The 27,942-nt window shown below is 40.7% G+C and overlaps 1 protein-coding gene across 1 annotated transcript in view; it reads left to right on the top strand.

Moving 5' to 3' along the window:
* Positions 1 to 27,942, top strand: part of LOC106584595 (receptor-type tyrosine-protein phosphatase beta) — an 84,141-nt gene that overhangs the window by 38,367 nt on the left and 17,832 nt on the right. The window contains exons 2-10 of the mRNA XM_045706244.2: positions 6,005 to 6,020; positions 6,234 to 6,413; positions 6,685 to 6,945; positions 10,804 to 11,064; positions 14,923 to 15,183; positions 18,313 to 18,573; positions 18,802 to 19,062; positions 21,932 to 22,192; positions 25,048 to 25,308. Of these exons, the coding sequence (XP_045562200.2) occupies positions 6,005 to 6,020; positions 6,234 to 6,413; positions 6,685 to 6,945; positions 10,804 to 11,064; positions 14,923 to 15,183; positions 18,313 to 18,573; positions 18,802 to 19,062; positions 21,932 to 22,192; positions 25,048 to 25,308 (2,023 nt within the window). The remainder of the gene's footprint in view (positions 1 to 6,004; positions 6,021 to 6,233; positions 6,414 to 6,684; positions 6,946 to 10,803; positions 11,065 to 14,922; positions 15,184 to 18,312; positions 18,574 to 18,801; positions 19,063 to 21,931; positions 22,193 to 25,047; positions 25,309 to 27,942) is intronic.

Below are 27,942 nucleotides of genomic sequence, written 5' to 3'. Positions count from 1 at the left end.
ACATCTACTTTGTGCATTACACAAGTCATTTTTCCAACAATTGTTTACAGACAGATTATTTCACTTATAATTCACTGTATCACAATTCCAGTGGGTCAGAAGTTTACATACACTAAGTTGACTGTGCCTTTAAACAGCTTGGAAAATTCCAGAAAATGATGTCATAGCTTTAGAAGCATCTGATAGACTAATTGACATCGTTTGAGTTAATTGGAGGTGTACCTGTGGATGTATTTCAAGCCCTACCTTCAAACTCAGTGCATCTTTGCTTGACATCATGGGAAAAACAAAAGAAATCAGCCAAGACCTCCACAAGTCTGGTTCATCCTTGGGAGCAATTTCCAAACACATGAAGGTACCACATTCATCTGTACAAACAATAGTACATAAGTATAAACACCATGGGACCACGCAGCCGTCATACCACTCAGGAAGGAGACACGTTCTGTCTCCTAGAGATGAATGTACTTTGGTGCAAAAAGTGCAAATCAATCCCAGGACAACAGCAAAGGACCTTGTGAAGATGCGGGATGTCCTCTGGTCTGATGAAACAAAAATAGAACTGTTTGGCCATAATGACCATCATTATGTTTGGAGGAAAAAGGGGGAGGCTTGCAAGCCGAAGAACATCATCCCAACCGTGAATCATGGGGGTGGCAGCATCATGTTGTGGGGGTGCTTTGCTGCAGGATGGACTGGTGCACTTCACAAAATAAATGGCATCATGAGGTAGGAAAATTCTGTGGATATATTGAAGCAACATCTCAAGACATCAGTCAGGAAGTTAGGCTTGGTCACAAATGGGCCTTCCAAATGGACAATGACCCCAAGCATACTTCCAAAGTTGTGGCAAAATGGCTTAAGGACAACATCGTCAAGGTATTGGAGTGGCCATAACAAAGCCCTGACCTCAATCCCACAGAAAATTTGTGGGCAGAACTGAAAAAGCGTGTGCGACCAAGGAGGCCTACAAACCTGACTCAGTTACACCAGCTCTGTCAGGAGGAATGGGCCAAAATTCACACAACTTATTGTGGGAAGCTTGTGGAAGGCTTCCCGAAATGTTTGACCCAGATTAAACAATTGAAAGGCAATGCTACCAAATACTAATTGAGTGTATGTAAACTTCTGACCCACTGGGAATGTGATGAAAGAAATGTCAGGAATTGTGAAAAACTGAGTTTAAATGTATTTGGCTAAGGGGTATGTAAACTTCCAACTTCAACTGTACATCTGGCAATATCTACATTTTCGACCCCTTGATCACCTCGCATTCTGAAAGTAAAGAAAATAGCTATTTTTTGTAAATATGAAAACAATAACTGAGATAAGACTGTCCACTCTAAAGCAGCAGATGTCATTTTCAGGATAGGTCAATACAGCACAGAAAGCTTAACACCAGAATGGTATTTTGGTTTTTCATTAGGTGACCGGAAATATTCAATATGCATACAAAATAATATACTTACGTTCCTTGAAAATCCATCTATACCGCCAAAGATGACATTGTTGTATCTTGAAAAAAAGCATTGAAATTGAAAGTGAAATGTTTTACCTGCTTCATGATTTATGTATTACCTGTTGATGAAGAACAACTCCAATCTCATACATCATTGAAAATTTGTCTACAAATAAGTAAGAATAAAAAAGTTAAAATAATTATATTATTTTGGATCGAAAATAAAGTTTCGCTCTTGACAAAAAGACACAAATGTACCTCCATAGCATATAACGATTTGCCTGTGAATAACCAGACCTTCATACAAACTTGCTATGCAGAATTCTTGACGCACAACCGAAGGTGCTGCCATATGCTGCCAGCACACCCACAAGCGAGCAACACAGGCGGAGAATGACGCGTGGAAGAGGGCGAGGAGCAAGTATTTGTTGCAAGTTAGGGAGGGGGGCTAATAACTGAACAACAGACTATTCAACCTTTACTAAAGGATAGTCTAATAGCCGAGCTAGGTGTGAACCCCCCCTATCACAGACCAGATTGATTATGCTTTTGGGTCCCAATGCACTACTGTGTCTCTAACTGACAATGAATGGGCAATATAAACCAAATAATAAACTGATAAATGTGCACGACTTCAGATGAAACAAGCAGTGAGCAGGTTTCGAACACTCATCCTCATCATTCTTGCCCGAAGTCCAGTGCGCTATCAACTGTGTACCAAAAGCATGGTCAAGCCGCAGCATCAATAGAGCACATCCTCGTGGTAGCTTGCTACTCAATGTAATAAAGTAATGACTTTTCAAATAAGATACCTTACACATTATGTTGGCTGACAATTTCTTAGCTACGCTGTCCTTACGAACCACATAGCTAACATACCGGTACATACTGCTGTAATGATATGCTATCTACCTAACGTTAGTAGTTATACATCAAACTTGACAGTATATTAACTATAGGCTATCTAACTACCCAAAATTTGTTGACTTGATTTTTCCCGTCATTCTTAGCTTAGCTAAATGGTATAGTCATTGTGCGTTCTCAATGGACATTCGGGTGCTTTCGTAAATTCGCTCTGGCTATCTTCTCCAATTTCAGAGCACTCTCGTCTGAGTGTACCAGAGCGCAGAATAATGAATTTACGAGTGCTCAACACCTGTTGAATATGGCCGGTGTCAGTAAACGTCGGCAAAAAAGCGTAATTACATTTTTTCCAGCAGCACAGTTACAGTGACCAACGCTCTGGTTAACACAAAAGTGCCTAACCAGCTCTGCTAGGGCGAGTAAAATGCTCATAGTGGTCTCATTTGTGTCTGGAAGTTGCTAGCAAGCTAGCCAACATTAGCTTGGGTGCTTGACTGCCGTTGTAAGGCCAGAACGCTCAAATCAACCCTACTCCTCGGCCTGAACGTCCAGTGTGTTGTCCAAGAACGAAACAGTCTGAATTTACAAACAGACAATCTGACAATGCTCTGAATTTATGAGCTCAGGCACTCCAGATTCAATTTAAGAACACACCCAAAGTCTAAAAATTTCTAACTAGTAATTTGTTATGCTAACTAGCTAGCAAGAGTTTGCATAGCAACAGCATCAACTTCCAGTAGAAAAGTAGAGAAAGCAAAGAGCAAGTACACTCAACTGAAAGTTTGGTTACACTACAATTAGGGTGTGGAAATGTTATGCCCCTTAGATATTAATTTAGAATCCTCCAATCCTCTTATGCTGTAGCCTACTCCCGACCGTCACGTTGTACAGCGCCATATTTTCTATTCCATCCTAATGGAAACCCTGAGGGTTTCATTTTTCATTTTTCTCAGAATAGAAACACCATAATATTCATCAAATGAATTAAGCCTAATTTCTTAAAATCAACCCCATAAACTATGTTATTACAAAAAAGCTTTTAAAATCTCTGGTAATGCCAATATCGAAGACTATCAAATGCTTCTCAAAGTTGACCTCTGGTGGTCAAATTAGCACTAACTCACATTAACAGAGAAAATGGCTGACAAATAATTAACGTGCAACGGAATGCTGCAGCAGCCCACAAGTGGTGCTGCAGTATGATGCAACTTTTAAAGGAGGAACCACTGTATGTCACTAGACTGTCTTATACACTGAGTATACAAACATTATGAACACCTGCTCTCAATATTAGGAAGGTGTTCTACGGGTGGGTAATATGGTATCAGGCTTGGAGACTACAGATTACCTACACTCTCCAAAAGAAGGTGCTAGTTAGTACCAAAAAGTGGTTCTTCATTTGGTCCACATAGGGGAACCCTTTTTTGGGCTGCTGTGGACAACCTATTTTCTATCAGTTTTTTGAATAACCTTTTATATAACCATTTGTATGGTTACCCGAACCAGAGGGCTCTTTATTACACTGTAAATATAAAAAAGTGACTGTATTTTCAGGTATTATTTCTGTAAGGGACAGTGTAGCTATTCCCTCCGCAAGGCAATCAAACAAGCTAAGCGTCAGTACAGAGACAAAGTGGAGTCGCAATTCAACGGCTCAGACACGAGAGGTATGTGGCAGGGTCTACAGTCAATCACGGACTACAAAAGAAAAACCAGCCCCGTCGCGGATCACGATGCCTTGCTCCCAGACAGACTAAACAAGTTTTTTGCTCACTTTGAGGACAATACAGTGCCACTAACACGGCCCGCTACCAAAACCTGTGTGCTCTCCTTCACTGCAGCCAACGTGAGTAAAACATTTAAACGTGTTAACCTTCGCAAGGCTGCAGGCCCAGACGGCATCCCCGGCCGCGTCCTCAGAGCATGCGCAGACCAGCTGGCTGGTGTGTTTACAGACATATTCAATCAATCCTTATCCCAGTCTGCTGTGCCCACATGCTTCAAGAGGGCCACCATTGTTCCTGTTCCCAATAAAGCTAAGGTAACTGAGCTAAATGACTACCGCCCTGTAGCACTCACTTCCGTTATCATGAAGTGCTTTTAGAGACTAGTCAAGGACCATATCACCTCCACCCTACCTGACACCCTAGACCCACTCCAATTTGCTTACCGACCCAATAGGTCCACAGACGACGCAATCGCCATCACACTGCACACTGCCCTAACCCATCTGGACAAGAGGAATACCTATGTAAGAATGCTGTTCATTGATTACAGCTCAGCATTTAACACCATAGTACCCTCCAAACTTGTCATTAAGCTAGAGACCCTGGGTCTCGACCCCGCCCTGTGCAACTGGGTCCTGGACTTCCTGACGGGCCGCCCCCAGGTGGTGATGCACAATGCATAATCGAGAGCATCCTGTCGGGCTGTATCACCGCCTGGTATGGCAGCTGTTCCGCCCATAACCGGAAGGCTCTCCAGAGTGTAGTGAGGTCTGCACAACACATCACCGGGTGCAAACTACCTGCCCTCCAGGAGTTTATTCTGTCAATCTTTTCTTAACTTTTTCTTGAACTGTAACATTTCATGTTAAGGTCTACTACACCTGTTGTATTCATAGCATGTGATAAATACAATTTGATTTATCTTGTAATCAGTAAAGTTCAGTTAAAGCACAGTAAGTTATTGGCAGCTAATTGCAAATAAGTTACTAGCAGTTACTGGGTATTCAATCAAATTTCAATCAAATTTATTTATAAAGCCCTTTCAAAAAATCAGAAACAGCAGAGTGAGATAGATAGAGCGTTTACTTATTGTACATATCTGCACATACGTGATGTAGTACTCAATTTTTGGGGACCACTTTTGGCTCATGGACTCTACTTTCAGGAGTACTGGCTAAAAGTATACAACAGAACTTGTTGCTTATTGTACTTTCACTGCAACCAGTAGCCTGTAGTGTATCGTACAATTACAGGATCTTTTTAACAGTGTAGCATTTCATGGCATAAAGGAAACCATGGTGGAGAGGGAAAGAACAGGATGGTTTTTCACAACCATCACAAGTGTAAATAACCCTTCCTGATGTGCAAAAAAATTATATTGTTACACATATCACCCTCACCCTTGATAAACAACCCCTCAAGAGTGTGTGTCATGACCTGGCTGTCCCAAGGGGACATAGAAAGAGTTTATTCAGGTTGTGGAATATGTAGGAGCCAGAGATTGAGCCACAGGTCCCTGCATGCCTATAACACTGGAGAAAACAGGTTTTTCCCACCCATAGCCTTAGAGAACCGGTAGCTATACTGCCATGTTACGAAATAAACAAGTTATAAGATGCCTGTTGATGTTTTATCTGATTTTGGATTCCTGACAAAGGGTGCTTCTATGTGTGTGTTCTCTCAAACCTACTAAACATACTCAAATGAGGATGCATATTTAGTCTATGTTTGAAAAGTTGTGTAGAGACTATTAGAGCAAGAGAAGAGTCATGTGTATTACTGCACAGAATCCTAATGTGAAATGTACAAAGGCAGATACTAAGTGGCCCATGATGGTAAGATTGTTGGTATAGGCCAAGCCTTGTCGAGACAACTAGTTCTGACAACGCTTTTCTGAGACAATTCTGACCTCTACTGGTATGTCTGCTAACTGTCCTCCTTTTCTTCCTTACAGTGCTCAGAAGCTCAATGTAAGTATAGTCTTTTCCACTTGAAGAATTTATGAAAGATGAATCTGAAGTAAATATATTATTTAGATAGTTGATTCATAATTCAAAGTAAACTTCATGTTAAAGTTCCAGAAACATAGCCAAGGCACATGTTATTCAAACATGTACACTATATAATATCCTAATAAGTCCTGATTTTGTTTCCCTCAACCCTGAACTCTCCTACCATTTTAGGCACTCCCGGTACGGATTTCAAAGGTGTTGCAACACACACTGGGAGTACTGTTCAGGTAGATGCCAACTGCACTGTGTGTACTGGCAATGTCCCAGTTCCCTCCAACTTAACTACAGCCACTGTAACTGTCAATGTCCTGTGTAACAATGACCAAAACTTCAACTGCTGCTGCACAACAAGTGAGTATTTTACACTAAGGGCTGGTTTTGACCATGATTAAGTCTTGTCCTGGACTCAAAATAACTTTCAATGTTGATCCTGACAAGCTCTCCTTAAACAACTATGGTTTTTAAAACTGTGGTCTTCTTTCTACAAAATCTTTACGGTACCTCCGCAATGCCTTCCTACCCTACGTTGTATGTTCATGGCTCTTACTCACAACACCTACTTCTGTAATAATTCCAGAAATATTTATTCTCTCTCCCCCACCCACCTCTCTTGCATGCACAGAGCCTGAAGTCATCATGAACCTTACAGCCTCTGAAATCACAACATCATCTGTGTTTCTGAACTGGACTGAACCATTGGGAAACAGATCCTTCTACAGAGTAGAATGGACTGATTGCAATATCAGTGGCAGTCAGATTACCACAGGAACTTCTGTTAATGTTACTGCTCTCACTGCTGGAGTGCAGTACCTCTTCACAGTCACTGCAGTGGCTGGAGATAACACAACTGTAGGACAGAGCAAGACAGTTTCTAAGTATACAAGTAAGTAACTCAGATACTTTAATGTCAGATTGTTTCAATGCCTCAGATACGATTTGTATTCATTTATACGTTAGTTGTTTGGATCCAAGAACATGTGATGATTTTAAAGATGCCATGTCTTTCTGCAATGAGAAATTTCAGATGATTTGTGCCCAATAGAAATGAATGGTAAATAATGTATTATGTCATCTTGTAGTCACTTTTATTATAAATAAGAATAGAGTGTTTCTAAACACTTCTACATTAATGTGGATGTTACCATGATTACAGATAGTCCTGAATGAATTGTGAATAATTATGAGTGAGGAAGTCAGACGCACAACATATAATACCCCTTCCTCCAAAAATGCTTACCTCCTCTGTTATTGTAATGGTGAGATGTTAGCATGTCTTGGGGGGTATGATACTGTGTTTGTGCATCTGTAGCTTTCTCACTCATCATTATTCATGATTCATTCAGGATTTTCCATAATCATGGTAGCATCCACATTAATGTAGAAGTGTTAAGAAATACGCTATATATACAAAAGTATGTGGACAACCCTTCAAATTAATGGATTTGGCTATTTCAGCCACACCTGTTGCTGACAGGTACAGTTGAAGTCGGAAGTTTACATACACTTAGGTTGGAGTCATTAAAACTCGTTTTTCAACCACTCCAAAAATGTCTTGTTAGAAAACTATAATTTTGGCAAGTCGGTTAGGAAATCTATTTTGTGCATGACACAAGTAATATTTCCAACAATTGTTTACAGACAGATTATTTCACTTATAATTCACTGTATCACAATTCCAGTGGGTCAGAAGTTTACATACACTAAGTTGACTGCGCCATTAAACAGCTTGGAAAATTCCAGAAAATGATGTCATGGCTTTAGAAGCTTCTAATAGGCTAATTTACATGTTTTGAGTCAATTGGAGGTGTACCTGTGGATGTATTTCAAGGCCTACCTTCAAACCTAGTGTCTCTTGGCTTGACATCATAGTAAAATTAAAAGAAATCAGCCAAGACCTCAGAAAAAAATTGTAGACCTCCACAAGTCTGGTTCATCTTTGGGAGTCATTTCCAAACACCTGAAGGTACCACGTTCATCTGTACAAACAATAGTACGCAAGTATAAACACTATGGGACCACGCAGCCGTCATACCGCTCAGGAAGGAGACACGTTCTGTCTCCTAGAGATTAATGTACTTTGGTGCGAAAAGTGCAAATCAATCCCAGAATAACAGCAAAGGACCTTGTGAAGATGCTGGAGGAAATGGGTACAAAAGTATCTATGTCCACAGTAAAACGAGTCCTATATCGACAGCAAGGAAGAAGCCACTGCTCAAAAACCGCCATAAAAAAGCCAGACTACGGTTTGCAACTGCACATGGGGACAAAGATCGTACTTTTTGGAGAAGTGTCCTCTGGTCTGATGAAACAAAAATAGAACTGTTTGGCCATAATGACCATAGTTATGTTTGGAGGAAAAAGGGGGAGGCTTGCAAGCCGAAGAACACCATCCCAACTGTGAAGCACGGGAGTGGCAGCATCATGTTGTGGGGGTGCTTTGTTGCAGAAGGGACTGGTGCACTTCACAAAATAGATGGCATCATGAGGTAGGAAAATTATGTGGATATATTGAAGCAACATCTCAAGACATCAGTCAGGAAGTTAAGCTTGGTCGCAAATGGGTCTTCTAAATGGACAATGACCCCAAGCATACTTCCAAAGTTGTGGCAAAATGGCTTAAAGACAACATAGTCAAGGTATTGGAGTGGCCATCACAAAGCACTGACTTCAATCCCACAGAAAATGTGTGGGCAGAACTAAAAAAGCATGCGAGAGCAAGGAGGCCTACAAACCTGACTCCGTTACACCAACTCTGTCAAGAGTAATGGGCCAAAATCCACCCAACTTACTGTGGGAAGCTTGTGGAAGGCTAACCAACATTTTTGACCCAAGTTAAACAATTTAAAGGCAATGCTACCAAATACTAATTGAGTGTATGTAAACTTCTGACCCACTGGGAATGTGATGATAGAAATAAAAGCTAAAATAATTAATTCTCTCTACTATTATTCTGACATTTCACATTCTTAAAATAAAGTGGTGATCTTAACTGACCTGAGACAGGGAATTTTTACTAGGATTAAATGTCAGGAACTGTGAAAAACTGAGTTTAAATGTATTTGGCTAAGGTGTATGTATACTTCCGACTTCAACTGTATATAATATCGAGCACACAGCCATAGACAAACATTGGCAGTAGAAAGGCCTTGCTGAAGAGCTCAGTGACTTCCAACGTGTCATCGGATGCCACCTTTCCAACTAATCAGTTAGTCAAATTTCTTCCCTGATCGACCTGCCCCGGTCAATTGTAGGTGCTGTTATTGTAAAATGGAAACGCCTAAGAGCAACAACGGCTCAGCCGCCAAGTGGTAGGGCACACAAGATAACCTAAGATAGCCTAAGATAACCATGCGCAATGCCAAGCATCTGCCTGAGTGGAGTAAAGCTCGCCGCCGTTGGACTCTGGAGCAGTGGAAACATGTTCTCTGGAGTAATGAATCACGCTTCAGCATCTGGCAGTCCGACAGACAAATCTGGTTTTGGAGGATGCCAGGAGAACGCTACCTGCCCCAATGCATAGTGCCAACTGTAAAGTTTGGTGGAGGAGGAATAATGGTCTGGGGCTGTTTTTCATTGTTCGGGCTAGGTCCCTTAGTTCCAGTGAAGAGAAATCTTAACACTACAGTATACAATGACATTATAGACGGTTCTGTGCTGCCAACTTCGTGGCGACAGTTTGGGGAAGGCCCTTTCCTTTTTCAGCATGACAATGCCCCTGAGCACAAAGCGAGGTCCATACAGAAATGGTTTGTCAAGATCGGTATAGAAGAATTTGACTGGCCTGCACAGAGCCCTGACCTCAACCCCATCGAACACCTTTGGGATGAATTGGAACGCTGACTGCGAGCCAGGCCTAATCGCCCAACATCAGTGCTCGACCTCACTAATGTGCTTGTCGCTGACTGGAAGAAAGTACCCATAGCAATGTTCCAACATCCCAGAAGAGTGGAGGCTGATATAGCAACAAAGGGGGGTCAACTCAATATTAATGCCCATGATGTTGGAATGACATGTTCGACGAGCAGGTTTCCACGTACTTTTGGTCATGTAGTGTATATTCTATTCTTAGTTACAATAAAAGTGACTCCAAAATGACATAATACATTAATTACCATTAATTTCTATTAGGCACAAAACAATCTGAAACACAACCAAAACAAATAGTAAATGCGTCCAACAAATTTGTAAAGTCACAACCTGGTTCCAGCCATTGCATGCTCTGAATATGGGACCAAATATTTTAAATTTTACTACTTAATAGACATTTTGGTCCACTAAAATGAGAGTGGGGGGGGACTATGTACAAAAAGTGCTGTAATTTCAAAACGGATCATCTGATATGGATGAAAATATCCTCAAATTAAATTTGACTGTCTGCAATTTAACCTCATTCAAAGTGCTGGAGTACAGAGCCAAAACAAAACAAAAATATGTCACTGTCCCAATACTTTTGAGGCTCACTGTATATTTTTTATTTTATCATATTTTTTGGAGTGCGGCAACAATTTGCTAAATGAATATAGGGGAAACACTGCATGTTTTGTTTCATATCTTTGTTCAGAAGTTATTGTTTATTTGATGGTATTTCTATCCGAGACTAGTGTTGAGTGACACTTGTTTCGTCAAGATTTACACAAACTCTCTCACAATGTGTGCTGGATTGCACAAGTCAGCCTGCAATGTCAATGTTTAAAGACACTATTGTCTATTGTCCCTCAAACCCCCTTTCTTGCACACACAGAGCCCGCAATCATCAGAAACCTCATGTTCACTGAAATCACAACATCATCTGTGTCTCTGAACTGGACTGAACCATTGGGAAACAGATCCTTCTACAGAGTAGAATGGACTGATGGCAATATCAGTGGCAGTCAGAATACCACAGAAACGTCTGTTAATGTTACTGCTCTCACTGCTGGAGTGCAGTACCTCTTCACAGTCACTGCAGTGGCTGGAGATAACACAACTGTAGGACAGAGCAAGACAGTTTCTAAGTATACAAGTAAGTAACTCAGATACTTTAATGTCAGATTGTTTCAATGCCTCAGATACGATTTGTATTCATTTATACGTTAGTTGTTTGGATCCAAGAACATGTGATGATTTTAAAGATGCCATGTCTTTCTGCAATGAGAAATTTCAGATGATTTGTGCCCAATAGAAATGAATGGTAAATAATGTATTATGTCATCTTGTAGTCACTTTTATTATAAATAAGAATAGAGTGTTTCTAAACACTTCTACATTAATGTGGATGTTACCATGATTACCGATAGTCCTGAATGAATTGTGAATAATTATGAGTGAGGAAGTCAGACGCACAACATATAATACCCGTTCCTCCAAAAATGCTTACCTCCTCTGTTATTGTAATGGTGAGATGTTAGCATGTCTTGGGGGGTATGATACTGTGTTTGTGCATCTGTAGCTTTCTCACTCATCATTATTCATGATTCATTCAGGATTTTCCATAATCATGGTAGCATCCACATTAATGTAGAAGTGTTAAGAAATACGCTATATATACAAAAGTATGTGGACAACCCTTCAAATTAATGGATTTGGCTATTTCAGCCACACCTGTTGCTGACAGGTACAGTTGAAGTCGGAAGTTTACATACACTTAGGTTGGAGTCATTAAAACTCGTTTTTCAACCACTCCAAAAATGTCTTGTTAGAAAACTATAATTTTGGCAAGTCGGTTAGGAAATCTATTTTGTGCATGACACAAGTAATATTTCCAACAATTGTTTACAGACAGATTATTTCACTTATAATTCACTGTATCACAATTCCAGTGGGTCAGAAGTTTACATACACTAAGTTGACTGCGCCATTAAACAGCTTGGAAAATTCCAGAAAATGATGTCATGGCTTTAGAAGCTTCTAATAGGCTAATTTACATGTTTTGAGTCAATTGGAGGTGTACCTGTGGATGTATTTCAAGGCCTACCTTCAAACCTAGTGTCTCTTGGCTTGACATCATAGTAAAATTAAAAGAAATCAGCCAAGACCTCAGAAAAAAATTGTAGACCTCCACAAGTCTGGTTCATCTTTGGGAGTCATTTCCAAACACCTGAAGGTACCACGTTCATCTGTACAAACAATAGTACGCAAGTATAAACACTATGGGACCACGCAGCCGTCATACCGCTCAGGAAGGAGACACGTTCTGTCTCCTAGAGATTAATGTACTTTGGTGCGAAAAGTGCAAATCAATCCCAGAATAACAGCAAAGGACCTTGTGAAGATGCTGGAGGAAATGGGTACAAAAGTATCTATGTCCACAGTAAAACGAGTCCTATATCGACAGCAAGGAAGAAGCCACTGCTCAAAAACCGCCATAAAAAAGCCAGACTACGGTTTGCAACTGCACATGGGGACAAAGATCGTACTTTTTGGAGAAGTGTCCTCTGGTCTGATGAAACAAAAATAGAACTGTTTGGCCATAATGACCATAGTTATGTTTGGAGGAAAAAGGGGGAGGCTTGCAAGCCGAAGAACACCATCCCAACTGTGAAGCACGGGAGTGGCAGCATCATGTTGTGGGGGTGCTTTGTTGCAGAAGGGACTGGTGCACTTCACAAAATAGATGGCATCATGAGGTAGGAAAATTATGTGGATATATTGAAGCAACATCTCAAGACATCAGTCAGGAAGTTAAGCTTGGTCGCAAATGGGTCTTCTAAATGGACAATGACCCCAAGCATACTTCCAAAGTTGTGGCAAAATGGCTTAAAGACAACATAGTCAAGGTATTGGAGTGGCCATCACAAAGCACTGACTTCAATCCCACAGAAAATGTGTGGGCAGAACTAAAAAAGCATGCGAGAGCAAGGAGGCCTACAAACCTGACTCCGTTACACCAACTCTGTCAAGAGTAATGGGCCAAAATCCACCCAACTTACTGTGGGAAGCTTGTGGAAGGCTAACCAACATTTTTGACCCAAGTTAAACAATTTAAAGGCAATGCTACCAAATACTAATTGAGTGTATGTAAACTTCTGACCCACTGGGAATGTGATGATAGAAATAAAAGCTAAAATAATTAATTCTCTCTACTATTATTCTGACATTTCACATTCTTAAAATAAAGTGGTGATCTTAACTGACCTGAGACAGGGAATTTTTACTAGGATTAAATGTCAGGAACTGTGAAAAACTGAGTTTAAATGTATTTGGCTAAGGTGTATGTATACTTCCGACTTCAACTGTATATAATATCGAGCACACAGCCATAGACAAACATTGGCAGTAGAAAGGCCTTGCTGAAGAGCTCAGTGACTTCCAACGTGTCATCGGATGCCACCTTTCCAACTAATCAGTTAGTCAAATTTCTTCCCTGATCGACCTGCCCCGGTCAATTGTAGGTGCTGTTATTGTAAAATGGAAACGCCTAAGAGCAACAACGGCTCAGCCGCCAAGTGGTAGGGCACACAAGATAACCTAAGATAGCCTAAGATAACCATGCGCAATGCCAAGCATCTGCCTGAGTGGAGTAAAGCTCGCCGCCGTTGGACTCTGGAGCAGTGGAAACATGTTCTCTGGAGTAATGAATCACGCTTCAGCATCTTGCAGTCCGACAGACAAATCTGGTTTTGGAGGATGCCAGGAGAACGCTACCTGCCCCAATGCATAGTGCCAACTGTAAAGTTTGGTGGAGGAGGAATAATGGTCTGGGGCTGTTTTTCATTGTTCGGGCTAGGTCCCTTAGTTCCAGTGAAGAGAAATCTTAACACTACAGTATACAATGACATTATAGACGGTTCTGTGCTGCCAACTTCGTGGCGACAGTTTGGGGAAGGCCCTTTCCTTTTTCAGCATGACAATGCCCCTGAGCACAAAGCGAGGTCCATACAGAAATGGTTTGTCAAGATCGGTATAGAAGAATTTGACTGGCCTGCACAGAGCCCTGACCTCAACCCCATCGAACACCTTTGGGATGAATTGGAACGCTGACTGCGAGCCAGGCCTAATCGCCCAACATCAGTGCTCGACCTCACTAATGTGCTTGTCGCTGACTGGAAGAAAGTACCCATAGCAATGTTCCAACATCCCAGAAGAGTGGAGGCTGATATAGCAACAAAGGGGGGTCAACTCAATATTAATGCCCATGATGTTGGAATGACATGTTCGACGAGCAGGTTTCCACGTACTTTTGGTCATGTAGTGTATATTCTATTCTTAGTTACAATAAAAGTGACTCCAAAATGACATAATACATTAATTACCATTAATTTCTATTAGGCACAAAATAATCTGAAACACAACCAAAACAAATAGTAAATGCGTCCAACAAATTTGTAAAGTCACAACCTGGTTCCAGCCATTGCATGCTCTGAATATGGGACCAAATATTTTAAATTTTACTACTTAATAGACATTTTGGTCCACTAAAATGAGGGTGGGGGGGGACTATGTACAAAAAGTGCTGTAATTTCAAAACGGATCATCTGATATGGATGAAAATATCCTCAAATTAAATTTGACTGTCTGCAATTTAACCTCATTCAAAGTGCTGGAGTACAGAGCCAAAACAAAACAAAAATATGTCACTGTCCCAATACTTTTGAGGCTCACTGTATATTTTTTATTTTATCATATTTTTTGGAGTGCGGCAACAATTTGCTAAATGAATATAGGGGAAACACTGCATGTTTTGTTTCATATCTTTGTTCAGAAGTTATTGTTTATTTGATGGTATTTCTATCCGAGACTAGTGTTGAGTGACACTTGTTTCGTCAAGATTTACACAAACTCTCTCACAATGTGTGCTGGATTGCACAAGTCAGCCTGCAATGTCAATGTTTAAAGACACTATTGTCTATTGTCCCTCAAACCCCCTTTCTTGCACACACAGAGCCCGCAATCATCAGAAACCTCATGTTCTCTGAAATCACAACATCATCTGTGTCTCTGAACTGGACTGAACCATTGGGAAACAGATCCTTCTACAGAGTAGAATGGACTGATGGCAATATCAGTGGCAGTCAGAATACCACAGAAACGTCTGTTAATGTTACTGCTCTCACTGCTGGAGTGCAGTACCTCTTCACAGTCACTGCAGTGGCTGGAGATAACACAACTGTAGGACAGAGCAAGACAGTTTCTAAGTATACAAGTAAGTAACTCAGATACTTTAATGTCAGATTGTTTCAATGCCTCAGATACGATTTGTATTCATTTATACGTTAGTTGTTTGGATCCAAGAACATGTGATGATTTGAAAGTTGCCTTGTCTGTGTAGAATGGATTGATGGCAGTAGAGATATGAATGAAACTACCAATGAGACAGCCTTTAACGTAACTGAGCTGACTGCTGGAGTGCAGTACACATGCAGGATCCTTGCAATTAATGGGGATGAGATGACTGAAGGCAAAAATATCAGTGTTTCACGCTTTACAAATTAGATGAAGTTCACATTGTCTGGGCTTTATTTATTGACTGCTTCATGCAGCAGTCTGTATTTGATATTATTGAGTTGCGGAACTCTGGGTATTAATATACACTGCTCAAAAAAATAAAGGGAACACTTAAACAACACAATGTAACTCCAAGTCAATCACACTTCTGTGAAATCAAACTGTCCACTTAGGAAGCAACACTGATTGACAATAAATTTCACATGCTGTTGTGCAAATGGAATAGACAACAGGTGGAAATTATAGGCAATTAGCAAGACACCCCCAATAAAGGAGTGGTTCTGCAGGTGGGGACCACAGACCACTTCTCAATTCCTATGCTTCCTGGCTGATGTTTTGTTCACTTTTGAATGCTGGCGGTGCTTTCACTCTAGTGGTAGCACGAGACGGAGTCTACAACCCACACAAGTGGCTCAGGTAGTGCAGCTCATCCAGGATGGCACATCAATGCAAGCTGTGGCAAGAAGGTTTGCTGTGTCTGTCAGCGTAGTGTCCAGAGCATGGCGGCGCTACCAGGAGACAGGCCAGTACATCAGGAGACGTGGAGGAGGCCGTAGGAGGGCAACAACCCAGCAGCAGGACCGCTACCTCCGCCTTTGTGCAAGGAGGAGTTGGAGGAGCACTGCCAGAGCCCTGCAAAATGACCTCCAGCAGGCCACAAATGTGCATGTGTCTGCTCAAACGGTCAGAAACAGACTCCATGTGGGTGGTATGAGGGCCCGACGTCCACAGGTGGCGGTTGTGCTTACAGCCCAACACCGTGCAGGATGTTTGGCATTTGCCAGAGAACACCAAGAATGGCAAATTCGCAACTGGCGCCCTGTGCTCTTCACAGATGAAAGCAGGTTCACACTGAGCACGTGACAGACGTGACAGAGTCTGGAGACGCCGTGGAGAACGTTCTGCTGCCTGCAACATCCTCCAGCATGACCGGTTTGGCGGTGGGTCAGTCATGGTGTGGGGTGGCATTTCTTTGGGGGGCCGCACAGCCCTCCATGTGCTCGCCAGAGGTAGCCTGACTGCCATTAGGTACCGAGATGAGATCCTCAGACCCCTTGTGAGACCATATGCTGGTGCGGTTGGCCCTGGGTTCCTCCTAATGCAAGACAATGCTAGACCTCATGTGGCTGGAGTGTGTCAGCAGTTCCTGCAAGAGGAAGGCATTGATGCTATGGACTGGCCCAGTCCTGAATCCAATTGAGCACATCAGGGACATCATGTCTCGCTCCATCCACCAATGCCACATTGCACCACAGACTGTCCAGGAGTTGACGGATGCTTTAGTCCAGGTCTGGGAGGAGATCCCTCAGGAGACCATCCGCCACCTCATCAGGAGCATGCCTAGGCGTTGTAGGGAGGTCATACAGGCACGTGGAGGCCACACACACTACTGAGCCTCATTTTGACTTGTTTTAAGGACATTACATCAAAGTTGGATGTAGTGTGTAGTGTGGTTTTCCACTTTAATTTTGAGTGTGACTCCAAATCCAGACCTCCATGGGTTGATAAATTGGATTTCCATTGATTATTTTTGTGTGATTTTCTTGTCAGCACATTCAACTATGTAAAGAAAAAAGTATTTAATACGATTATTTCTTTCATTCAGATCTAGGATGTGTTGTTTAAGTGTTCCCTTTATTTTTTTGAGCAGTATATATTTATTATGTCTAGAGGCTGATCCATCCCTCTGGGCAGTGTATATTGTAGCATTTAAAGGCCCAGTGCAGTCAACATTTGGATTTTTGTGTGTTTTACATATATTTCCACAGAATGAGGTTGGAATAATACTGTGAAATTGTGAAAATTATGAACATGCCTTTTTAGTGTAAGAGCTGTTTGAAAAGTCAGTCTGGAATGTCAGCCTGTTTTGGTTGGATGATGTTTTGGCCTGAATGGTGACATCTCCAGGAGCTAAATTTATTAAAAATATCATCCAGTTTTCCCCTCCCCACTCAGACCACTCCCAGACATTCCAAGCTGAATTCTTCCTTGAGAATATGCTCTTTGCTGAGAAACTATTTTTGTTTCTTTTTGAACATTTTAATTGAAAACAATGACAGTAAGGTACCGAATTGTTACCCAGAAGGATTCGATATTGAGAAACAAATGGCTACACTGGACTTTTAATTCAGATGTCTTTCAAGATATAATATTTTCTATTGTCCCGTAAAATCAAATTCATTGCTCACATAGAACCTGAAGTCATCAGGAACCTCTGTCTCTGAAATCATGACATCATCTGTGTCTCTGCACTGGATTGAAACATTGGGAAACAGATCCTTCTATAGAGTAGAGTGGACTGATGGCAGTAGAGATAGGAATCGAACTACCAATGAGACAGCCTTTAATGTAATCGAGCTAACTGCTGGAGTGCAGTACAGACTCATAGTTGCTGCAGTCGCTGCTGATAAGACTACTGAAGGATTACCCATCATTTTTAACCAGTATATCTGTCAGTCACTGTAGTTTTGGTTCACATAATTCTCTCTTGAGAAGGGAGTGTAGACTCCAACTGATCCAGAACATTTTAGGAAATGTGTTTATCTGCATTCAACTGCAAAATTGGGCTTGGATAGTATGATTAAGTGCTTGTCCTTTATTGAAAACTCCTTTTTTTGTCCCCAAAACATTTCATGTCATTGATAATGCTTACTTACTATCTTTAAATATGTTTTTAGAGGTACCACTTTTGTGTCCTACATACTTACCTTAAATGTATGTAGAATTGGCATGCTTCTGATCCTTTATATACAGTGTATGGTGAATACTATGAATAATAATGATTCTGGTGATCTTTTCCCAAAATATAACTTTCTTGCACGCACAGAGCCTGCAGTCATCAGGAACCTGACTGTCTCTGAAATCACAACATCATCTGTGTTTCTGAGCTGGATTGAACCATTGGGAAACAGGTCCTTCTATAGAGTAGAATGGACTAATGGCAGTAGAGATATGAATACAACTACCAATGAAACAGCCTTTAATGTAACTGAGCTGACTGCTGGAGTGAAATACACATTCAAGGTCACTGCAGTGGCTGGTGATAATATAACTAAAGGAAATTCTCAGGAGAAAGCCCTCTTTACAAGTAAGCCTTTTCATTGGAATGGTGTTAATATTTTCTCTGAAGTGGAACCATATAATGATTATGTTAATATCTGTATTTAACAATGAGAGGGCTATAGGAGGAAGGGTAAAGTCCTCTTTCTTTTTTTGAATCAAAGTGATGAAATCCTGGGATAGAGTACTGTAGGTAGGTACTAAGTAATCTAATGGTATGGTCTTCTCCCAAAATGTACATTTCTTGCATGCACAGAACCTGAAGTCATCAGGAACCTTACTGTCTCTGAAATCACAACATCATCTGTGTTTCTGAGCTGGATTGAACCATTGGGAAACAGCTCCTTCTATAGAGTAGAATGGACTGGTGGCAGTAGAGATATGAATACAACTTCCAATGAGACAGCCTTTAACGTAACTGAGCTGACTGCTGGAGTGAAGTACACATTCAGGGTCACTGCAGTGGCTGGAGATGAGATGACAGAAGGCAAAAATATCAGTGTTTCACTCTTTACAAGTAAGATGAAGTTTACATTGTCTGGGCTCTATTTCTTAACTGCTTCATGCAACATTCTGTATCTGATATTTTTGAGTTGCGGAACTCTTGGTATTAATGGACATTTTTCATGTCTAGAGGCTGATCCATCCCTCTGGGCAGTGTATATTGTGGCCGTTAAAGGCCCAGTGTAGTCACGTGATATTCCTGTGTATTATATTTTTCTACACTATGATGTTGGAATAAAACTCTGAAATTGTGAAGACTATGTTAATTTCCTTTTAATGTAGGAGCTGTTTGAAAAAAATGGCTGAAATTTCAATCTGTTTTGGTGGGACGGAGTTTTGGCCTGCCCTGTGACATCACCTGGCGATACATTTCAATAAGAAAGAGTTTCAAACCTCTCTGCCAATAACAGCTAGTTTAAAGTTTTCCCCAACCCCACTCAGACCTCTCCCAGACAGTCCTAGCTAAATTCCTGCTTGACAAATTGCTCTATTTGTTTATTTTTTACCATTTAATTGAAAACAATCACAGTAAGGTACTTAATTGTTCCCCAGAAATGATTTGATTTTGAGATAAAAATGGCGGCATTGGACTTTTAATACTGATGTCTTTGAAGATATATTATTGCCTAGTGTCGGCTTTTGCGGTATACCGTGTATACTGTATACCGGGGTATTATGAAATAGCCACGAGATGGTTTTTCAATACCGTCAATACTGTTGAAACTATTTCTTTGAGGTTTTTCTATACAGTTTCATTTTTGTAGCTACCTTTTAAGTAAATACCTGCAGTCAACTTGTGCAATATGTTAGAAGATAACGCAGATTGCGTTCTTTATTTCACCTGTCACATTATTTTACATTATTAAGCTTACCGTAGTTCCCCAGAATAGTTGAGCCAGTCACGTTTTACTTTATAAATAGCACAACTGGTGAGAGCGGGAGCCGGTGAGTCAAGCTGTGTATTGACAGGGGTTGCGTTTTATATTGAAAGTGACCAGTTGTTTTTTGCTTCAACAGAGTGATCAGGGACGTACAACTACAGTATAGTTGTCCTTCTCTGAAAATACATTAGTGCATTATATTCGGCAGAAAACAGCTTCATTTTCATCAGATGACAACAGAAGTGCAATGCTATTTGGCTGGAAGCCACACAAGCAGGCTAAATCAGCTTACAAAGATAAAGTACAGTCTTTTCTTGCAAAACCTTTGCTAGCCATCATATTTCTAATGTTTATCATAGAGAGGGTGTAGCCAGCAACATTTCCTAATGTTTTTCTTGAAGTTAATCTTGCATTTTACCAAAGAAAAGTACGCTGGCTAGACTGAGAAAAGTGCTGGAGTAAAGTAGCCGCACATCAGTCAGAGAACTGTCTGCTGGTAGAATGCCCGTTCATGTGCAACTGAAGCACAACATTTGTCTGATGCTGAGCAGAAATCACAATAAGAATCATTTTCGATCTGCGTTTACAAAACGCAGCATGATATTTCTTGAGCATTTATATGTTTTTCCTGTGTGTTAAAGTAAAAATTCTGCATTAATGCGACCCCTAAGTTTAATTTGCTAGTTATCTAAGTATGTGGCTGAATTAATAAGGTGATGGGGCGTCATATTGTGTTGTGTTTCATCCGTGTTTGAGAAGTTAAAGGCCTTTCGGATGAGTTATCTGCACAGCTGCCACAACTATCTTTCGATTTCCTTGAGTTTTTTCTCCTGTCTGTTCTCGGCCCGTTGTCTTCTCCCCCATCAGCCCATCGTCTTCCTTCTTCTTCGAACAGAGCAGGCAGTCCCGTTGCCCTAGCAACTCCGGACTCCACACAGACACAGCATGTACACCTGCTGCTCCAGAGCCAGTACTGTTCATTTGCACAATGTCTCTTGTTCACATTCGCTTGCAAATGTCCAAACTCACCAGAAATTACGATCGGTAGCTCCTATATATGTATAACGTATTGAGCTGGACTGCCTGTCTCTTAATAAAAAATGCTTTCGTTTGTGCTCAATTGCATATTTAACGAGCAACCTCCATGGAAATTTGCTATCATTTGTGCTAATTTTGTTAGCATTCTGGTAATAGACTCCCAAAGGGCTTCTTCTTTTGGGGCGCCCCCTTGGCGCACCCTTCTGTACTAAGCCTGTAATACCGTTAATTCCTGCATGAGAGAAGGACGTTATGATGATATGAAAATGTGAATACCGCCCAACCCTAGTCTAGTGTCCCCTAAAATCACCTTTCTTGCTCATGTACAACTTGAAGTCATCAGGAACCTCTCTGTCTCTGAAATCATGACATCATCTGTGTCTCTGCACTGGATTGAACCATTGGGAAACAGATCCTTCTATAGAGTAGAGTGGACTGATGGCAGTAGAGATAGGAACCGAACTACCAATGAGACAGCCTTTAATGTAGCCGAGCTAACTGCTGGAGTGCATTACAGACTCATAGTTGCTGCAGTCGCTGCTGATAAGACTACTGAAGGATTACCCATCATTTTTAACCAGTATATCTGTCAGTCACTGTAGTTTTGGTTCACATAATTCTCTCTCGAGAAGGGAGTGTAGACTCCAACTGATCCAGAACATTTTAGGAAATGTGTTTATCTGCATTCAACTGCAAAATTGGGCTTGGATAGTATGATTAAGTGCTTGTCCTTTATTGAAAACTCCTTTTTTTGTCCCCAAAACATTTCATGTCATTGATAATGCTTACTTACTATCTTTAAATATGTTTTTAGAGGTACCACTTTTGTGTCCTACATACTTACCTTAAATGTATGTAGAATTAGCATGCTTCTGATCCTTTATATAGAGTGTATGGTGAATACTATGAATAATAATGATTCTGGTGATCTTTTCCCAAAATATAACTTTCTTGCACGCACAGAGCCTGCAGTCATCAGGAACCTGACTGTCTCTGAAATCACAACATCATCTGTGTTTCTGAGCTGGATTGAACCATTGGGAAACAGCTCCTTCTATAGAGTAGAATGGACTGGTGGCAGTAGAGATATGAATACAACTTCCAATGAGACAGCCTTTAACGTAACTGAGCTGACTGCTGGAGTGAAGTACACATTCAGGGTCACCGCAGTGGCTGGAGATGAGATGACTGAAGGCAAAAATATCAGTGTTTCACTCTTTACAAGTAAGATGAAGTTTAAATTGTCTGGGCTCTATTTCTTAACTGCTTCATGCAACATTCTGTATCTGATATTTTTGAGTTGCGGAACTCTTGGTATTAATGGACATTTTTCATGTCTAGAGGCTGATCCATCCCTCTGGGCAGTGTATATTGTGGCCGTTAAAGGCCCAGTGTAGTCACGTGATTTTCCTGTGTATTATATTTTTCTACACTATGATGTTGGAATAATACTCTGAAATTGTGAAGACTATGTTAATTTCCTTTTAAAGTAGGAGCTGTTTGAAAAAAACGGCTGAAATTTCAATCTGTTTTGGTGGGACGGAGTTTTGGCCTGCCCTGTGACATCACCTGGCGATACATTTCAATAAGAAAGAGTTTCAAACCTCTCTGCCAATAACAGCTAGTTTAAAGTTTTCCCCAACCCCACTCAGACCTCTCCCAGACAGTCCTAGCTAAATTCCTGCTTGACATATTGCTCTATTTGTTTATTTTTTACCATTTTATTGAAAACAATCACAGTAAGGTACTTAATTGTTCCCCAGAAATGATTTGATTTTGAGATAAAAATGGCGGCATTGGACTTTTAATACTGATGTCTTTGAAGATATATTATTGCCTAGTGTCGGCTTTTGCGGTATACCGTGTATACTGTATACCGGGGTATTATGAAATAGCCACGAGATGGTTTTTCAATACCGTCAATACTGTTGAAACTATTTCTTTGAGGTTTTTCTATACAGTTTCATTTTTGTAGCTACCTTTTAAGTAAATACCTGCAGTCAACTTGTGCAATATGTTAGAAGATAACGCAGATTGCGTTCTTTATTTCACCTGTCACATTATTTTACATTATTAAGCTTACCGTAGTTCCCCAGAATAGTTGAGCCAGTCACGTTTTACTTTATAAATAGCACAACTGGTGAGGGCGGGAGCCGGTGAGTCAAGCTGTGTATTGACAGGGGTTGCGTTTTATATTGAAAGTCACCAGTTGTTTTTTGCTTCAACAGAGTGATCAGGGACGTACAACTACAGTATAGTTGTCCTTCACTGAAAATACCTTAGTGCATTATATTCGGCAGAAAACAGCTTCATTTTCATCAGATGACAACAGAAGTGCAATGCTATTTGGCTGGAAGCCACACAAGCAGGCTAAATCAGCTTACAAAGATAAAGTACAGTCTTTTCTTGCAAAACCTTTGCTAGCCATCATATTTCTAATGTTTATCATAGAGAGGGTGTAGCCAGCAACATTTCCTAATGTTTTTCTTGAAGTTAATCTTGCATTTTACCAAAGAAAAGTACGCTGGCTAGACTGAGAAAAGTGCTGGAGTAAATCAGTCAGAGAACTGTCTGCTGGTAGAATGCCCGTTCATGTGCAACTGAAGCACAACATTTGTCTGATGCTGAGCAGAAATCACAATAAGAATAATTTTAGATTTGCATTTACAAAACGCAGCATGATATTTCTTGAGCATTTATGTTTTTCCTGTGTGTAAAAGTAAGAATTCTGCATTAATGCGACCCCTAAGTTTAATTTGCTAGTTATCTAAGTATGTGGCTGAATTAATAAGGTGATGGGACGTCATATTGTGTTGTCTGTCATCCGTGTTTGAGAAGTTAAAGGCCTTTAGGATGAGTTATCTGCACAGCTGCCACAACTATCTTTTGATTTCCTTGAGTTTTTTCTCCTGTCTGTTCTCGGTCCGTTGCCTTCTCCCCCATCAGCCCATCGTCTTCCTTCTTCTTCGAACAGAGCAGGCAGTCCCGTTGCCCTAGCAACTCCGGACTCCACACAGACACAGCATGTACACCTGCTGCTCCAGAGCCAGTACTGTTCATTTGCACAACGTCTCTTGTTCACATTCGCTTGCAATTGTCCAAACTCACCAAAAATTACAATCGGTAGCTCCTATATATGTATAACGTATTGAGCTGGACTGCCTGTCTCTTAATAAAAAATGTTTTCGTTTGTGCTCGTTTGCATATTTAGCGAGCAACCTCCATGGAAATTTGTTATAATTTGTGCTAATTTTGTTAGCATTCTGGTAATAGACTCCCAAAGGGCTTCTTTTTTTGGGCGCCCCCTTGGTGCCCTCTTCTGTACTAAGCCTGTAATACCGTAAAATCCTGCATGAGAGAAGGACGTTATGATGATATGAAAATGTGAATACCGCCCAACCCTAGTCTAGTGTCCCCTAAAATCACCTTTCTTGCTCACGTACAACTTGAAGTCATTAGGAGCCTCTCTGTCTCTGAAATCACGACATCTTCATTGTCTCTGCACTGGATTGAACCATTGGGAAACAGATCCTTCTATAGAGTAGAGTGAACTAATGTCAGTAGAGATATGAATCGAACTACCAATGAGACAGCCTTTAATGTAACCGAGCTAACTGCTGGAGTGCAGTACAGACTCATAGTTGCTGCAGTCGCTGCTGATAAGACTACTGAAGGATTACCCATCATTTTTAACCAGTATATCTGTCAGTCACTGTAGTTTTGGTTCACATAATTCTCTCTTGAGAAGGGAGTGTAGACTCCAACTGATCCAGAACATTTTAGGAAATGTGTTTATCTGCATTCAACTGCAAAATTGGGCTTGGATAGTATGATTAAGTGCTTGTCCTTTATTGAAAACTCATTTTTTTGTCCCCAAAACATTTCATGTCATTGATAATGCTTACTTACTATCTTTAAATATGTTTTTAGAGGTACCACTTTTGTGTCCTACATACTTACCTTAAATGTATGTAGAATTAGCATGCTTCTGATCATTTATATAGAGTGTATGGTGAATACTATGAATAATAATGATTCTGGTGATCTTTTCCCAAAATATAACTTTCTTGCACGCACAGAGCCTGCAGTCATCAGGAACCTGACTGTCTCTGAAATCACAACATCATCTGTGTTTCTGAGCTGGATTGAACCATTGGGAAACAGATCCTTCTACAGAGTAGAATGGACTGATGGCAATATCAGAGGCAGTCAGAATACCACAAAAACGTCTGTTAATGTTACTGCTCTCACTGCTGGAGTGCAGTACAACTTCACAGTCACTGCAGTGGCTGGAGATAACACAACTGTAGGACAGAGCAAGACAGTTTCTAAGTATACAAGTAAGTAACTCAGATACTTTAATGTCAGATTGTTTCAATGCCTCAGATACGATTTGTATTCATTTATACGTTAGTTGTTTGGATCCAAGAACATGTGATGATTTGAAAGATGCCATGTCTTTCTGCAATGAGAAATTTCAGATGATTTGTGCCCAATAGAAATGAATGGGGAAATAATGTATTATGTCATCTTGTAGTCACTTTTATTATAAATAAGAATAGAGTGTTTCTAAACAGTTCTACATTAATGTGGATGCTACCATGATTACAGATAGTCCTGAATGAATTGTGAATAGTTATGAGTGAGGAAGTTTGACGCACAACATATAATACCCCTTCCTCCAAAAATGCTTACCTCCCCTGTTATTGTAATGGTGAGATGTTAGCATGTCTTGGGGGGTATGATACTGTGTTTGTGCATCTGTAGCTTTCTCACTCATCATTATTCATGATTCATTCAGGATTTTCCATAATCATGGTAGCATCCACATTAATGTAGAAGTGTTAAGAAATACGCTATATATACAAAAGTATGTGGACAACCCTTCAAATTAATGGATTTGGCTATTTCAGCCACACCTGTTGCTGACAGGTACAGTTGAAGTCGGAAGTTTACATACACTTAGGTTGGAGTCATTAAAACTCGTTTTTCAACCACTCCAAAAATGTCTTGTTAGAAAACTATCATTTTGGCAAGTCGGTTAGGAAATCTATTTTGTGCATGACACAAGTAATATTTCCAACAATTGTTTACAGACAGATTATTTCACTTATAATTCACTGTATCACAATTCCAGTGGGTCAGAAGTTTACATACACTAAGTTGACTGCGCCATTAAACAGCTTGGAAAATTCCAGAAAATGATGTCATGGCTTTAGAAGCTTCTAATAGGCTAATTTACATGTTTTGAGTCAATTGGAGGTGTACCTGTGGATGTATTTCAAGGCCTACCTTCAAACCTAGTGTCTCTTGGCTTGACATCATAGTAAAATTAAAAGAAATCAGCCAAGACCTCAGAAAAAAATTGTAGACCTCCACAAGTCTGGTTCATCTTTGGGAGTCATTTCCAAACACCTGAAGGTACCACGTTCATCTGTACAAACAATAGTACGCAAGTATAAACACTATGGGACCACGCAGCCGTCATACCGCTCAGGAAGGAGACGCGTTCTGTCTCCTAGAGATTAATGTACTTTGGTGCGAAAAGTGCAAATCAATCCCAGAATAACAGCAAAGGACCTTGTGAAGATGCTGGAGGAAATGGGTACAAAAGTATCTATGTCCACAGTAAAACGAGTCCTATATCGACAGCAAGGAAGAAGCCACTGCTCAAAAACCGCCATAAAAAAGCCAGACTACGGTTTGCAACTGCACATGGGGACAAAGATCGTACTTTTTGGAGAAGTGTCCTCTGGTCTGATGAAACAAAAATAGAACTGTTTGGCCATAATGACCATAGTTATGTTTGGAGGAAAAAGGGGGAGGCTTGCAAGCCGAAGAACACCATCCCAACTGTGAAGCACGGGAGTGGCAGCATCATGTTGTGGGGGTGCTTTGTTGCAGAAGGGACTGGTGCACTTCACAAAATAGATGGCATCATGAGGTAGGAAAATTATGTGGATATATTGAAGCAACATCTCAAGACATCAGTCAGGAAGTTAAGCTTGGTCGCAAATGGGTCTTCTAAATGGACAATGACCCCAAGCATACTTCCAAAGTTGTGGCAAAATGGCTTAAAGACAACATAGTCAAGGTATTGGAGTGGCCATCACAAAGCACTGACTTCAATCCCACAGAAAATGTGTGGGCAGAACTAAAAAAGCATGCGAGAGCAAGGAGGCCTACAAACCTGACTCCGTTACACCAACTCTGTCAAGAGTAATGGGCCAAAATCCACCCAACTTACTGTGGGAAGCTTGTGGAAGGCTAACCAACATTTTTGACCCAAGTTAAACAATTTAAAGGCAATGCTACCAAATACTAATTGAGTGTATGTAAACTTCTGACCCACTGGGAATGTGATGATAGAAATAAAAGCTAAAATAATTAATTCTCTCTACTATTATTCTGACATTTCACATTCTTAAAATAAAGTGGTGATCTTAACTGACCTGAGACAGGGAATTTTTACTAGGATTAAATGTCAGGAACTGTGAAAAACTGAGTTTAAATGTATTTGGCTAAGGTGTATGTATACTTCCGACTTCAACTGTATATAATATCGAGCACACAGCCATAGACAAACATTGGCAGTAGAAAGGCCTTGCTGAAGAGCTCAGTGACTTCCAACGTGTCATCGGATGCCACCTTTCCAACTAATCAGTTAGTCAAATTTCTTCCCTGATCGACCTGCCCCGGTCAATTGTAGGTGCTGTTATTGTAAAATGGAAACGCCTAAGAGCAACAACGGCTCAGCCGCCAAGTGGTAGGGCACACAAGATAACCTAAGATAGCCTAAGATAACCATGCGCAATGCCAAGCATCTGCCTGAGTGGAGTAAAGCTCGCCGCCGTTGGACTCTGGAGCAGTGGAAACATGTTCTCTGGAGTAATGAATCACGCTTCAGCATCTGGCAGTCCGACAGACAAATCTGGTTTTGGAGGATGCCAGGAGAACGCTACCTGCCCCAATGC

The sequence above is a fragment of the Salmo salar genome, chromosome 23 (genome assembly GCF_965601325.2).
Source record: "Salmo salar chromosome 23, fSalSal1, whole genome shotgun sequence".
In the NCBI taxonomy this organism is placed as follows: domain Eukaryota; kingdom Metazoa; phylum Chordata; class Actinopteri; order Salmoniformes; family Salmonidae; genus Salmo; species Salmo salar.
The sequence above is the reverse complement of the archived record's forward strand: the minus strand, read 5'-3'. Positions and strand labels throughout refer to the sequence as shown.